The following is a 16,301-nucleotide window of genomic DNA, read 5'->3' as shown; positions in this document are numbered from 1 at the left end:
ACGATATTACCCTATGGAGCATAGTGGTTGGAGGTTGTAGTAAAACGTAATAAAAATATCAAAGCCCATACAGAAGTAGGTATCATCTTGAACGTTTCGAATAACTCCTTATTCATTTTCAACATAAAGAGTTATTCGAAACGTTCAAGATGATACCTACTTCTGTGTGGGCTTTGATATTTTTATTACGATATTACCCTAGATTCACAGAAAACTCAATTCCCAACCCGCTTACGCTAACCAAGGCACCCTTACCGCTCAATCTTGGCCAATACTTGTGTTGCAATTTATCCTAACCTCAATTTGCTGCCGGTCATATCTGAATTGTCGATCGTTAGCTTGCTCTATAGCAGGGGTTCTTAACCTTTTTTTGTATATTTTACCCTTTTAACAAATATGAATATCAGATTTACCCCCAATATAAAAAATGGTTCTATTTAAAAAAAAAAACGAGTAGCAAATTATATCAGTTATGATGTAACAATGAAGTTACTAAGAAATAAGGATGTTGCCAATTAACTAAAATAGATATCGACGCGAAAAATAATGTTACCGGCACTAGATGATAAAGAATTAATAGGCTACTATAGGCTAACTTCGAATTAGCAGTTAATCTTAAGTAGGAAAGTAGGCCACCAATACCTATGGCTTGCACACTTTTTCTGTCCTGTCAGGTGATGTGGGTATTTTGATTGATAGCTCATTTACCCCGTCGGTTACTTTATTATTGTGAGGAACGCTATTTTTCCAAGATTTTTTTTTACTCAAAGTTGAATAAGCTATGAAGACACATTTGATTAAAAGTTGTAGGTTCTGCTGCTTATCAGAAAGAAGGGCGCATTGGTGTTTAACGCAGTAGAAAAAAAAACGAATGTGTTCATTAGTTTTTTTGCCGTTTACTGGTGTTATGTTCGTTGCACTGCCTGTGGCGAACTACTAAAAAGGTAATTTATTTTCTAGCCAGGCAAATATTTCTCTTTTTTCATCTGTAAAATGATTTTGTTTGGCTATACAATTTGCTTCAAAGACCATTTATTTTTTGTGTGCGAAGCGTTTTTTTTGTGTGTCTTTTTGCAATGTATTTAGGTCCGGAGATTTAAACAATCTTCTCCCATGTAACTTAAACATTCATTTAGTTTTGAGTTACAACAGAGAGACTCACTAACGGACCTTTAATGTGTGACCGGTCTGTATCTCTTGATTTGTTTGGTCCACACCGGTTACTCAGACCGTAGTCAACGTTGATTTGGCCCCGGTAAGAAATTCAAATCACTGGCCAGGTAATAATTAAGTTGCCGGCAGGTCTCACCCCGTTGCCTCTTCGGCTTGTGTTTTAATAACACGGCCTTGAGGGGAGTAAGGATCGCCCCTCGTTTCGCTTGGCTCCTTTCATTACTTCTGGCCTAGAACTCATTAAATTTACGACAATTCTGCCGGAGCATCGATTCGCACCGCTACTGTCCACCCCAGGGGAACCCATTGGCTTTCAGAGGCTTCTGTATGTGTGTCGAAATAAATCCAGTCGAATTTGTAAAGACGTTGCTGCTGTAGACGCTGTTTGATCGCTCTTTGCTGGAAATGGTGACAACTTGCTCAGCGCTACGAACGAAAAGGTTAGAGATATTCCCGATAAATGCGGATTCGCGGCGAAATCATGCAAGTCGCAGCGCCCATCATGGAATGCGAAGCGTGGAAGAAGATGCAATGCGCTCGGGTGAAGACTTATGTCTGTTGATTTTACTATATTGTGTTGTTTTGTAGTCTATGTGCTTTACAAACGAATAGCCGATAGACATAGTTAACTGGGGAGTTTGGCTGAGTGTTAGGTTAAACTAATCAGGTAAATGCTGCCTTTAGTAATTTCCTGTTGAGCAAAAAAACTTCAAATTATGGGGACAAAAAAGGCACAAGGTAACATTTTTTCGCCAGACATTTTTTAACCATTTTTTAATGACTATACGCGAAATGGGATAACATTCGAAGAGTAGGGCATAAATTTGTTTGTTGTTTTGTACCGGTTATTTTCACACTTAAACTTTGCATAAAAAATATCTAAAATGTTACCCTCTTTTGTCCCAAAGCGAATTAGGCCACTAGAAAGTTACGAAATATTCCTTGCAAAATAAGTTGATTTCAATCCAAAACTGAATGAAGGCTGTTGTGTTTTTCTTTAACAAATTGCTGAATTTTGTGCATGGACCTGAGCCTTGTGTGGTCAGTTGCCTGTTTAGCATTCTGACAAAATCACTTTAGGTTTCGAATCGTTACGTTCCAAAGCCAAACACTATTTTGCTAAAACTTTCCAGCATCACCTGCTGTCCGGCATTTCGGTGGCGGCCTTCCTCATGCTAATAGTCTCCCTCTTCACGGATCACTGGCTCACACAGCAAGCCGTCTGGCCGGTGAAAACTCGCGCCGAGGGCGACGACGGTTTCGAGATCCTTCGAAAGCAGCGCCAGTCGCACTCTGGACTGTGGAGGATTTGCTGCAATCAGGGTATTGTGGGCTGTTTATACTCGCTTTCTCTATTCAAATCATGTGGTTCTTAACCTTTGCTGCCCTGTCGCATCCGTTATTCTGCAAGCTTTCATCGAAACCCCAATTTTTCGCCCAGTATCCGTTTCTTTCTTCTATTTTTTTGCCTTTAAGACAGGGCGGATGTCAGACATGATATCTTACAGTTTATCTTTAAAACAATCGTTGTTCTTTTGCGAACCCATGCGCAAATAGGCAGCTGAAACTAGGTGTCACCAATTTATAAGTTTGCGTTAATTTAGGTTAAATTGGCAAAAGTTTCAGTTTAAAAGGATACGTAGCGAAACGCGCATAAAACAGATTTAAATTAAGGTAAAATAACGCTATTTAGGTTTACTTAACAGAAATTGCAACATGCCACAATATGCAAAGCGCCTATTGGGCTAAATAAAATTACTTAACTTAAACGGACAGGATAGTCGCAGGATAAGTATTAAAACGTCCAAGTGTAAAATAGTTTTCTTAAAGGCATTTTAAAACTAAACCGCCAGTATCTGAATTTCTTTTAGGATCTTGTGTGGGAGTTTGCAGATCCTTGCAGCCGTCGTCTCAGTCTGGGGATGCCCAGGCAACCACTTCGTCTCTGCTAGTCATCGGTATGTTTTTCGACTTGGTTACCTTTATTCTTGATTTGAACCTTGGTTAGACCCGACGATCGCTTATGAGTGCAGTTAATTGGGTAATAAGGTAGTTTGTTGTTGATGGCGCGATAACTTCAAATCCATTTAATTACTGGAAAGAATACTTTGTGGCCGATAGGCGTTAAACAACTTTACGTCAGATTTTAGATCCACCAACAAGAATTTCAATTGCAACATGGTATCCTATAATCCGCTGCTAAGTTTGTCCGGTCACTTCTACCATAGGTAGTTAAAAAAATTGTAGCCCATGTATGCTAACTAATTCCTAAACCTAGAATTCTAATCTTATTTCAAAAAGTAATATTTGAGCCTTGTGTGCCGCGAAGATTAGCTCGGACACTATTGCCTCGCTAAAACAGTTATCAGCCCAAACAGCTTCTTGATACCACTTAAACGCACTTCGAGAAGCTAAGCTTATCCTGCATTGACCAAAACGCCCCAACACGACATTTTCCAGCCGTCCTGCGCAACATCAACGTCTTCCCGATCGGAAGCGTCTTCCTCGCCTTCCTCGGCTGCGTCTTTCTCGTTTCGTCACAAGTCTGGAGCGCCAGGAGCCACGTGCTGAAGCTGGCTGCTGGCGTCAACCTCGTGGTATCCGGTCAGTGCATTTTTTTTTAAGTCAGGGTAGTTGCTTTATTGCAACATTTCGGTGCGATTGACACGAGTTACACGCTATGCGTTAATTTTACGGCCAGCTTATTGTGACGCTTAGCGCTCTAGCAGATTTTTTTGACGTATTGTGCATTATTTACATCTAATATTTACAGATATTTCTTTGTAATAAATGAGGCCTGTACTGGAAAAAAAATATTCAAAACGTTCATAATGAAACCTTTCGCATGGGCTTTGGTATTCTTATTATGTCTTACTACAACCTCAAATTCTTATGCTTCAAAGGGGCCGGTACTCTTTTTTTGTGTTTTAATAGAGAAACCACTTTTAAGCGACTTGTTTTGCTCAAAGCAATTGTGTTAAAGGCAAAAATGAACGAACATTTTTTTGAACATTTTTTCACATACAAAAAAGCAGATACGATTTTGTTACATAAGTTTGGATACAAAAAAAAAAAACTCGCGTCGAATCTTTAATCTGTTTACGTTTGCGTGGCGCTGCAAACAAGGCCTCTACAGAAAACGGGTAATCGGTTGTCATAACGTGATTCGCAAGGCTAGATAAAAAGGCGGTCCCCCGGCATTGGGCTTGTTATGAGTAGTGAAAAAAGCCTTTGCTAACCTTGCGTAATCGATTTATTTATATTGCATTGTGCGCATGGGAGCAAAATTAATATCTAAAGTCATTCTCCGTCCACGACGGCTCGACGGCTAGCGATTGATTTTTTGCGCATTTTTTACCTTTTTGTACCTTTGGTAGCATGTTTTTCAAATAAAAGGATTAAAAATAAAGTTTCTTTCCTTTAGGTTAACTTTTTACCGACCTTGCCCCGAAACATAATAATCCGCATATATAGTTTATGAAAATCCTGGAACGTAAATCCTTTATAAAAAAGAGTTGAGTATACATACCCTACTTTTGAAAATTCTACGTAAGAATGCTAACTTTCAATACACTAATTAGTTAGGCTATTAGTGTTAGTGACTAATACCTCAAACGGCACTCGGTTTCGTAAAAATGCAATAAAACTTACAAAAAATATATTTTTTAAGGCCTAACCGACGTTCTAGGAATTATCATCTTTATTTCGAGCAACGACAGGCCGAGCAAGGGAAAAACGTCCGGGGTTGAGTACGGCTGGTCGTTCTACTGTGCTGGTATGGCCTTTATAATTATGGAGGCGGTCGGTGTCGCAGTGATACAGGAGCTCGTGAAAAATGTAAGTGCTAGTCTTACCAATGGTGTAGTCTACTCACAGTGTTGTAACAAGTCCTCTGAAAATGACATAAGTCCCAGTCAATATTTTATAAAAACAAGTCAAGTCCAATCAATTGTTAAATAACTTAAGTACGAGGCAAGTCTTTTTGGATAAACAGCAAGTCAATTCCAAATTAAGTCCCTGTCATAACTCAATTAAATAATTATTTTATGTGCACAAACTGAAATAAATAACTCAGATTTAGAAAAAAAAATGCTTAATGACAACACTTTATTTCAACCCAAGTCATTTGTTCAAAATAAGTAAGTGAAGTCAAGTCTTTTTTAAAACAGTGACTCAAGTGTACGAATGAGTTGGAGAAGTTGAGTTATAAAGTTTACAACACAGTTTCAATCGGCCAATTATTGGATAATTAACTTAGTTTAGAATGGGTCAAACATGCTCCAACATCCAGATGTTGTTTTACATTGCATATTGTTGCTATTGAAACTAAACTTTGTAAATGCATAACTGCCACTGTATTGTACGAATTTACTTCAAACCGCTGGGATTGATTTTAATATTACTATATAGTTTGGTATATACCCGAAGTATACCCGAAAGCCATAAACGTTGATCTTTCCAGGTGGAGCAAGGCAACCGGGATGGAGTTGATGCAGAGGAGGAAGAGTCGGGGGTCACCCGCTCCAACTCCTACGTCAACCATCAGAGGAGCATTAAGAGGAGGCGGAGGTAAGTGGAGCTCTCGAGATCTTGCAAAATGCTGACCAACAGTAGTCGTACGCATTAAATCTTTACTCGGGTTTAAGTAATATTGCTTTGTTCTTGTAAATCGCATACATCGGACACCTTTTTTTCATATGGTTTTCCAAAAGGTTGCGTGGAAAACCTTCTATTTAAAGTATTCTCACAACACTTCTTCGTTAGTTTTTTAATTTTATTTTAAGAATGACATTTTAGTTTGCAATAGCTGAATCAGTATTACAACTGTATCGTTTAGAATAAGTGCTTCTTCAAACACTTTCAGTTGTTAATCGGTTTCCCAAGCAACAAATCCTTTTAAACGTTTAGTTTTCATAGGATTTTTATTGTTAGTTCTTTGAATTTCCTACCAAAAAAATAGTACCTGTATAAAATTGCTGTACTGTTTTCTGAAATAAGTGACCCTATCAAAGCATTCGTTGCAAGCAAGGTAGAGTTGGTAATATTATCCTGTGGTGAGATTCGTCCTCACGAACGTTCAAGTCTAACTCTTCTCTTCTATTATCCGATTTCTTTAGCAGCTACTGGCACCGACCCAGACTGTCCTTGTGCGACGTGAACGCTATGAGGGAAGTACTACTGGAGTTTGAGGAGGCGAGAGCATTAAAAAGTTCAACGAACGGCGGAAGGGGTTGTATTCAATCGAGCGACCAAGCCGCCGAAACGACGTAATTTTTTGAAGAAATTACCTAAAAACATAGACTAGGATACAAGTAGTCCAGTTGCACGATTGCATAAAAATCGCCTGCGTTTACATCCACACCTACCTCTTTCTTGCTTTAATAGAATTTTAATATTTATAACATCAAGACTGTTATCTTGGATGTCTATTACCGATTATTTAAGCCGTTTTTCACACTGTTGAATTTCCTACAAGGAAAAAAAAACTTTATCCAATATTGAGTTTACGGCAGTGGTCGGCAACCGCCGGTCCACGGACCGGTGCCGGTCCGCGAGGAGTTCATTACCGGTCCGTAGCAGGGTTGCCAGATTAAAATTTTTATTTAAACCCAAACCGTACGTAAAATGCGGAAAAAAAACAGAAATAAGTCAAAAATAATTAAATGTAGTTTTCTATTCAGAACACATTAACTTTTGATTAAACATACTCCATTTATTGATATGATAAAAAAATCTCTATTAGTATTAAGCACTCGTGAGGTTAAAAACAAACCAGTGTTCTGTGGCCCTATGAGTTGCATTGCAAAATCATTCATTATTTTGATGTTCAGGCAGGGAAGTTTTTGAAACAAACGTATGCATTTTAATTGGTTCATAGAAAAAAATGTTTTAATACATTACCTTTACTGAACATAAGTTGTTTTTTAAGGCCGGTCCGCGGAAAAATTTTAGTTTCAAACCGGTCCGCAGGGCCAAAAAGGTTGCCGACCCCTGGTTTACGGGATGCAATGTTTTTTTACTTTACAGAGACCCGCAGTTTCCAGCTCCGGGTCTTCCCACTTCTGACAGCGGCTACAACGGCGCTTCGTCGATGAACCTGAGGGAAGCGGCCCGGGTCCGCGAGCCCGCGTTTTCTTACTGCTCGGAAGAGCAAGGTGAGGAAGAAGATCGTCCTTTCTCCAGGGAAGGGGAGGGACGGCGTGTGGACGGAAATAAACCTGGAGGATCGTCTTCCGCGCCGCGCATAGAAATGCGGCAACATATTGCCGAAAAAATCGCCACCAAGTGCACAGACTCGATCGCCAATGTTTCAGAGTCCTCAGTATCCTTTCCTCCCCCAGTTGAGTTCCTCGATAGCGAATTCGCGGGGCTTCCCCCTTCGCCGGTGGGGCTCTTTTCACCCCTCGACCCCGACCCAAGGCCCCCAGCCACCGACTCTTATAGTTTCGGGGACCTATCCTCGCCGGGCCCCAACAGTAGCGGAGGTTATTTGCCATACAACCAGCAGCAGAAGGCTAGAGTGAAGAAGAAAGCGGAAGCGGCGGTCTGGAAGACAAAGCACGCCGAGCAAACCAAGAAGAGTGAGTTTTTTTGTTGGTCCTTTAACTTGTTGACTTGTGTGTAGGCTCAACGTGAATAAAAGTTTGTTAGTTTTTTTCACACCGCTCACTGTTATGCGCAAGATTATAAGCCCAGTGCGAACGATGACCACGTCGTTTTTTGCTAATAAAACATTAAAGCGTTTTTACATTTATTCAATTTCGGTTTTAATACTAAAACTAAATGTTTAGCCAATAGCACAGATGTTAGTTTTGTACATTGTCCTAGCATTTGCTTTTTATTTTTTTAATTTTTTTTTTAAGTATTTTATTTTACGAAAACGTTTTAAGTTAGACTTAAATGTCATGAAGCCCTTTTTTCATAGTTTAGAAAAAGATGTCAAAATCTGTACACGGGTAATTCGAGCCTACCTTACAGCAACAAAATTTTCGTAGCGCTTAACTTCACGACCTAAATCCACTTTTTGTCTTTACCTATCAGAACACATCTCGACCAACTTCAAATTCCTGCAAAAGTTTGCGAAGCCCAGCGTTTCGTCCTCGTTCGATTCCAACATGTCGTCGGCGGGCCTCGGCCCAGAGTCGGACTACGACTACCTGGCCACGGCACCAAAGACACACACCAACAGGCATTTAAACAAGCAACGCCGCGCCGCGGGTTCGGCATCTCCGCTAAGCACCTTCTCATTGCCGTCTATCCGAAAGCAGCCGCTCAGCTGCAATCGGCGGGAACAGCAGGCGAAAAACACCGCTGCCAGTCAGACGCTGGTTGCGCAACGTCGCCATCGGCGGGAAAGCTGGATTGCCGCACGAGGAGGTGGCGAAATGAACGACCTTGAACTTGGCCAGTTCGCTGTTCATGCGGACCGAAATTTCACCAGCAGTGCGTTTGATTTGACGGCCGCCAGACGGCAGAAGCATGCACACAGATTGCCGCTGGCAAACCAAAGTGTTGACGAATCGCGTTCCCAGACGACTGACCGCAAGCAGACCTTACCAGGCCTGGGGCCAGCCGATAAGCGACCCTTTCAGTCCTCGAACTGTTCGTTGGCCAACGCCCTAAGGCGTTCATCGTCTGCATTCCAGATCAGGGATTGCACCAGCGCGGCACTCGCGGTAGAAGTGGACCCAAGGCAAAGAACTATCTTGCCGCCCTACGCGCCGCTGCTTCTGGGCGAAGACGAAACGCTGTGGACTGGAGACGGGGTCGTTACCGCACTTTAGTTTTCCACCCTTATTTACCAAGTGAAAGGCCTCGCAAAAATGTTGCCTATAGATGCACCTTCGAACACAACATGGGCTCAGGCAAACGCAACGCTCGAACGAATGTCCGGGTGAAGAAATGTTATGCGGAATGTTGACACCGACTAGCAAAAGAACGTTAATTGATATCCAGTGTGCAACTTGGGCACGTGTTTAAGATAAAGAGATCTGTTATGCAAATTACGGGTCACTTCTAAATTTCCGCAGGCTTAGTTTATTATTTTGTAGCTTTGTCAATTGCAAATAAACTTTTGACAGATGATTGTAAAAGTGGCGTGTCGTCGGCGAATCAAAACTTTTTTACTAAATATGTAACTTGAAATGTATTGCAGCACACCAAGTGCACCAAGTGTTACCGAATAAAAAAATACTAACTAAAAAAAAAAAAAAAAATAAGAAAAAAAATTTCTTAGTAAACTAAAATCGAATGAAGGTCTTTCGAAGCGAAACGTTGTTTGATCGTTTAAAACCCGACACCGCAGGGTTTCGTATCATGTAAAATCGTGGGCAAGTGGTTGTTTCATCGAAAAGCGTGTGAATTATACAGTAAGGAAAAATATATTTTTTGCTTACAATTATCTACAAGTCAACATAGGCATTTCATTTGCAAAACCCTTTGGATTTATAATGTTTCCCCGATTTTCTATGGTCCCTACGAGACTTAAAAACCAACAGGTCACAGGAATTTTGTTTTGGTACGCAATATTATATCTCACTGAGAGAAGCAATTGTTACTGCATGGGTTCTGCAGTTTAATTAAAACTGGTTGCGCTGGGTAATGGCCTATGGGAGTTACATGTACAAAGCTTAACAAGGCTTTGCACAGGCACAATGCATTGCCATTTCGCTTCGGACTGTTTGACATGACACCTTTAATTCTGCATAAAATATTCATGTTAATATCGACTAAATTACGCCAAAGTACAAGGTTTTATGTTAGCGCTCACACTCGTCTGTGTAATATGGTCTGTGTAATAAGAAAAAATGAAAATGTCCGCAGTATAGCTTAAGGCTATTGTTTTTTATATTGCAATTGACTAAAAGAGTTGGATGTCACCAAATTCCACTGTTCTTTGGCCTTTACGGTGTTCAGGTATTGAACCCGGAAGAAATTCTTTGTACAATAAGTATATAACCAACAAAAGACTTTATTATTAGTACTCACTGTGTGTAGGTTGAGACTTGCTGGCTTAGCAGTTGGTTTTAAAGGTATGTGTGTTATTGGTGCAGTGCAACGCTCACAGCGGCAACCCAAAGCGTCACCGTTATGCGCTAGGCACGTCTCCCATATGCTCTGTTCCTGGTTTATCGTTTAGCATCTAATTACAATTAGCAGAAACACGCGCGTAAGATAAAACAAACAACTGGTCAAATGCTAGGCATGACAATTCGAAACCGATTGACAGCACCCCGAAAAATGACCCCAAAAAACACAAAGAAATGTATTGACGGCAGACGTAAAAAAGATCACCTAATTAGATTGGAATGTTTATATTAAACGCAACCTTTTCTTGTGAATTAACTAGCGATCGAAAACAATGAGCATCAAGTAGGACAATGAACACCTGTTATAACGTTCCGTCATCTTCTCTCATCTCTAAAATGGAAGATATGCAGGCTAAATCGCTTCTGTTTAATTGCTTTACTTTCTTTTTCAAAGTAAGCCTAAAGTACAAAGTACTCTAAGCGAAATTCAAAAACGTTCACTAATTTCTTTCCGTGGCGATCAGATCAAATTCGTTTCGGCAAGCATTTCGCCCGTTTTGGCCTCGAACCTAGTGCGCTGCACTTGCAGTAAAGCATTTGTTCTTTCAAAATGTTTATTTAAATGTCACGAAGTAATATGCCAGAACAAGGTTTTATTCCAGGGCGGTAATAACTCAAATTGCTTCAAGTATCGATTTAGTCTATATAATACGAGGACGTACGCCCAAGTAAATGTCAAACTCACACACAATTACAAATGTCGACAGTTCAACGTAAAGAGTTGGATGTCAGAAAAACAACAACAAAAACTTTTCGACTCGTTTTATCACTTTAATTTGAATTTTACGATGTTCAGGTAATTCAAATAAACATACAAGAACGTAGAGCCAATAAAAGGACAATACGTACAATCACCGTCGTGTTTGTAGGTATCAAGCAGCCAAGTCGCGCTTTACAAGTGGACAAGCCATGTCAGCAATTGCTGCAGTGCAATACACACAGCTGTAATGGAACAATGTCACGAATTCGTGCTCCCCATGTTTCCTGTTTCAGGCTTATCGCTAAGCGGCTAAATACAATTAACAGTGAAAGGTGCGGAAGTGAAAACAAGTAGCAGGTCAAATAGAGGAACGGCAATTCAACAAGACTTTACAACCTCTCAACCTGACACAGAAAAAATTCTAGATACCAATATAAAACATATATACACACATAATGTTAGAACATTTGTCTTGTGTAACTTCTAAGCTAATCATTGTGCTAATAGAAATTTTAATTTACTTACACTGAAATAGAAAAATAAACGTGAATTTTTCTATAGCTGTAATGCGAACCAAAGGGCTTTTTCGTGTTATTTCTTGAGTTCATGTGCACAGTTTAATATGTACGCTTTAGCGGTAAAGTCTATAAAAAATTAACAAAAGCTATCCTTATAAAACTAAAAGAAACGCAAATTCGATGTCTGAAAAAAAAGCTGTACGACACGCAGATATACATGTTTACAATCTCTCAGTGGCGATCAGATCGAATTCCCGTGGCGTAAAAATCGTTCCTTTCGAAGCATTTTCTATATCAGGCATTTGGCCGGGCTTAGGCTCGAATTTAAACCTCTGCACCATGGACGTTAGAACGAGAAAGAGCTCCATCTTTGCCAGCTGTTCACCGAGACAATAGCGGGGACCCACTGAGAAGGGAATCACGTACTTGGACTTGACGAAGTTGCCTTTCTCGTCGATGTGTCGGCCCGGGTCAAACTTGTTAGGTTCATCGAACAGGTTTGGGTCGTTGTGAACAGCCCAAAGGTTGGAGATCACCTGTGTTATTTAATATATTTTATATGATCTCGCATTAGAGCTTTACACAGATATTGCTCAGCTACAGTTTAACCCGAGCATATTTTGTTACAATCACTATAAATATTGATTAAGTATCTTGTTGGATTGTAGTATCTGAATAACATTCACTTTATTGTTTTACCGTTGTTCCCTTATTGATAACAAAGCCATTCAGTTTAACGTCTTCAGTAGTGCAATGCGAAAAGCCCAATGGAAGGAGAGTCCGGTATCGTCCGATCTCGTGAATAAAGGCGCTGCAGTAAGGCATCTGTTCCTTCATTGAGAAGGTCGGACGGCCCTCTTCGCCTTAAAAATTCATAAGAACCCTTGTTGCCGGTCTAAAATGCTAAGTCAGGGTCGTTTTAAAAGCAAGGTGCAAGCTTGTTTGAGAAAACAGGCCTATATGTATGGCGTCTGTGTAAAGTATTTTACTGCCGCACAGATATGCCTTGCAAGTATGCCTGTTATCAAATGAAAAAAAAGGTTGAGACACTTTATCTTTTTGTCTATTGTTAATATTTGTTACCGTAAGCGAGTGTCAAATAGGCATTGGTGCTGATTAAGTGTTAAACATGACCTTTATTCATGCTTATCGAAACGCTGGTTAGGGCCGGCTTAAAAACGGCTCAGTTAGAATTTCGTACCCATGACATCGACGATTTCTCTAAACATTCGCTCTTGCATCTGTGGATAGTGAAGAAGGCAGAGCAGCGACCAGCCCAATGTGCTTGAAGTCGTCTCGGTCCCGCCTTGGAACAGGTCGCTTAGGTATTGAAGGAGCTGAGGTTTCTGTACAAAGGACAAATATTTCGCATTATCTGTAGAAATCTCGCAATACGCTGTGGCGCTATGAGTTTTTCTTTATTAAAAAGTAATCAGTTGCTCAAGTCAAAACCCAACATATAGCAAGGAAATGGTTTTATGTGCAAATCGAAGATCAAGTTAAGTCAGTTATCTAAAAGACTTACGTCAAGGCAAGTGCAGGCTGAGTAGAAGTCGGACTCAGGATTCGGGATTCGAGACTCGGCGGAGCCGGTATACTACGCTGTTGTCGGACTCGGGACTTAAGTAAGACTGCGTAAAACTACCCGATTCCCGAGTTCGACGTGCGCATGCGCAAACCAAATTTCCAAACGTATAAGGCCGTTCTAACCCACACCACTGCTTTGGTCAAGTCATTTTGCCTAAAATACTTAAGTTAAATCAAGTCATTTAAAACTGAAACCTAAGTGCACTTAAGTCAAGTCATCGTCATTGACTCAAAGGCAAGTAAATGACTTAAGGTATTACAACAGTGGTATGTTGTGTTTAACTACTTCACGTAGCCAGTTGTTTTGCAAAGGGTTATGCAGCTTTAAAAAATTAAGCTTCGTGTGCGACAAAACCCGGCCACAAATTGTTTTTGTATACAAATCGCGTCGGTCCATCGATCATTTGACCACGCACTGTGAACGTATCTGTTCCCTTGTCCATTTCCACAAGAAAGGCGTCGATAAAGTCTCGGACATTTTCAGCATCCAAACTATCTTCGTGCTCCTTGACCAGAACTTCAAAGCGACCTGAATAACGAAGTTAATGTCACGTCGGGTTCCACACACCACCTATATGCTTTTCCGTGGTTGAAGAGACATCACGGACACTATTTTTAATATTCATTTATAAAAACTGCAAGATAAAATGTCCATAGCACGTCTCTGAAATCTGTACATCGTGTGTACAAAAATAACTACTGTAAGTGTTGTCCAGGGTTGAAAGTAGAATAATCTTCCTACTGCAACGTATATGACAAGTTTTCTACCGGCAAAAAATAGTGTAACGTAACGCATTGGACCGAAAAAAGATTCGCACTTTTCTCAATTTATAGTTGTATTAGGTGTATTTTACCAGAACGTGATTAAAACAGGCAAAATATATTGGATTGAGACACTGCTCCACGAAAAACAAACATAGTAATAGAATAGATAAGTGAACCCACCCAAGAATGCATTGACATCGACGCCTAGGTCTTTTATTGCTGTGCTAAACGGAGGAAAGTGTTCCAGCCAGGGTGCGAACTGAAGTGCTAAAAACGCCATTGATTCGCGAGAACCACCGTACCTGCGAAACAAAGAAGTACATCATATGTTTCTATACATATGTTAGAGTTTGCAAGTTTGACATGAAAAAATATCTTAACACAAAAGTCAACAATGTAATGCGGGATACATGTTTCCAATGTCGAGTTTTATTGCTGGCACACAGCATCCTGAATGTATAATCCTTATGTGTTTTTCATTAAAATTTATCTCAGGTATTACATGTTAAACAACTTGTTTGCTGTGTATTGATTTTATGTTATTGTTTACTTGAATTGTTGCTTATAATCGGAGGGGTTCAAGCCACCAAATTTTATTAATAGTTCGACTTTTACTTTTATGTCAATGCATGACTTGAAGTTGACTTGCTTTCACAATGACTTGACTGGGACTTAAGGCATTTGAACAGACTAAATTTACCATTTATCCACAAGTGCCAAAAGGCTGACAAGCCACTGGTCGCCGTAGTCGAATCGTCTTCCGAGCGCAACGCCGCAAATGACGTTAGATACAGTGTGTGCCATCAAGGTCTGCAAATTAGAAGCACATTTCACACATTCCTTTCAAAGCTGAACAAGTTTAGGCTTTCACAGCGCGACAGCAGTATAATCGATCAGTAGGGCTTCATCACATACAGTAATGATTAATATACTTTCCTCTTATATTACTTGAGCTTCGCGTTTCGAACAATCATTTAGCACGATATGTAAAACATAAATTAAATCTTTCGTACCTTAATAGAAAAAGGTTTTCCGTTTTTACGTCTGATTTCTTCAGTTAAGTAACCGGCTTCTTCTATAATCCTGTCTTCCATTATACGTTTTCCAAGCCCAAATCTTAAAAAAAATGCAAAAAAAATTTCATATAAATCTTGCCAATATGATTAGCCAGGGCACCCTTTAAGACATATAAAGCAACATTTTTTGCAAAGGATTATAACGACAAAATAGAACTGAAGTGGCAATAATATCTACAACGGAATATTGCCTTAAGCCATCGGAATAAGTTCTAAATAAACCAGAGTGGGTAAAGGGAGGTTTGGGCGCTATACCCTTTTGCAACGGCCGTTCTGGGATTAACGTTTAGGCGCCGCTTTAATAACACTGGATTATTTACCCTTGGCTTGGTTTAAGTTTAGACAATTGCCTGGACTTAAGTTGGGTGACTATGAAATATTGTTGAATTTGTGGTGAAAATGGGGATGTGGTCCGGAGTTAAGGAAGAGATTGATTATATCTTGTCTGGTGTGTATATGGGTCTTATTCGGATGTAGGTCTTATTCCGACTTACTCGTTAGCCTACAGTTTTGGTCTTATTTCTAATTTGGTGTACTTGTGACGACGACCGGTATTATTGATGGTTTGTTATCCCCTTTCTCCTTTTCCTTACTTACCCACGATGGGTCACTAGGCCGAATTTGCGCTGTTCTTTCCAAAATTTGCCATAGTCTACGTTGGCCACTCCGAGAGACTTCGAGAGGACCTTTAAAATCTTGTAGGATGGCCGACCCGAAAACGCGTGGCCGTTTTTGACCAGAGCCTGTTAAATATAACAACAGAATATTGTCAGTCGGACGATTATTTTTTTACCTAAAAAATGAGAAATTTTGACCCAAAATTTGGAAATTTGACAAATTTTGACCTAAAAATACAATGTTTGACAAATTTTGTTCTACAAATATATTTTTAGTGTCTGCCGTTGACAACCAACGTTTTAGATGTTTTACTGACTACCGGTCGAACAAAGTAGTTATTTTCATTTTACCGACTTTATTTTGCAAATTACAAGTGGAAATAACATACCTGGTTTATAGATTCAAAGTCATTCAGAATCACCCAGTCATCGCGCCCCATGCGTGCCGTAAAAACTGGGCCGTATTGCTGTGACCAAGTTTTAAAGACTTCCTTCGGATTGCGTCCCAGGAAAGGTATAACGCCGAGAAATGGAATGCCCCTAGGACCTGGTGGCATTCCCTTTGGTCTACGATACCAGTAGAACAACATCAGGCACACCATTGCCACCAAAATTGAAGGAAGGACCTGAATTGATTCGAGCATATTGTACTTTGCTGGCTTGCGGAGGTTGATTGGACAAATGGATTAAGACAATTATATAACCTGGAAGGATAATAATTAATTTGAACCATTTAGGTTTAGATATAGTTGCCGATCTAGACTCAACACCAGGTC

General features: G+C 40.1%; 1 protein-coding gene across 1 annotated transcript; it reads right to left on the bottom strand.

The window, feature by feature from the left end:
* Nucleotides 1-10,872: 10,872 nt before the first annotated feature.
* Nucleotides 10,873-16,299, bottom strand: LOC146169698 (cytochrome P450 2C5-like). The gene is made up of 9 exons (XM_083383818.1): nt 15,915-16,299; nt 15,506-15,651; nt 14,846-14,948; nt 14,533-14,642; nt 14,013-14,134; nt 13,484-13,596; nt 12,682-12,826; nt 12,180-12,343; nt 10,873-12,016 (listed from the first exon to the last, which is right to left on the bottom strand). Exons 1-9 carry the CDS (start codon nt 16,167-16,169, stop codon nt 11,702-11,704), a joined length of 1,473 nt encoding a protein of 490 aa, XP_083239944.1. The 5' UTR covers nt 16,170-16,299; the 3' UTR covers nt 10,873-11,701.
* Between the last annotated feature and the right edge of the window lie 2 nt (nt 16,300-16,301).

This window comes from Ascidiella aspersa, chromosome 1, assembly GCF_963924565.1.
Source record: "Ascidiella aspersa chromosome 1, kaAscAspe10.2, whole genome shotgun sequence".
Classification (NCBI taxonomy): domain Eukaryota; kingdom Metazoa; phylum Chordata; class Ascidiacea; order Phlebobranchia; family Ascidiidae; genus Ascidiella; species Ascidiella aspersa.
The sequence above is the reverse complement of the archived record's forward strand: the minus strand, read 5'-3'. Positions and strand labels throughout refer to the sequence as shown.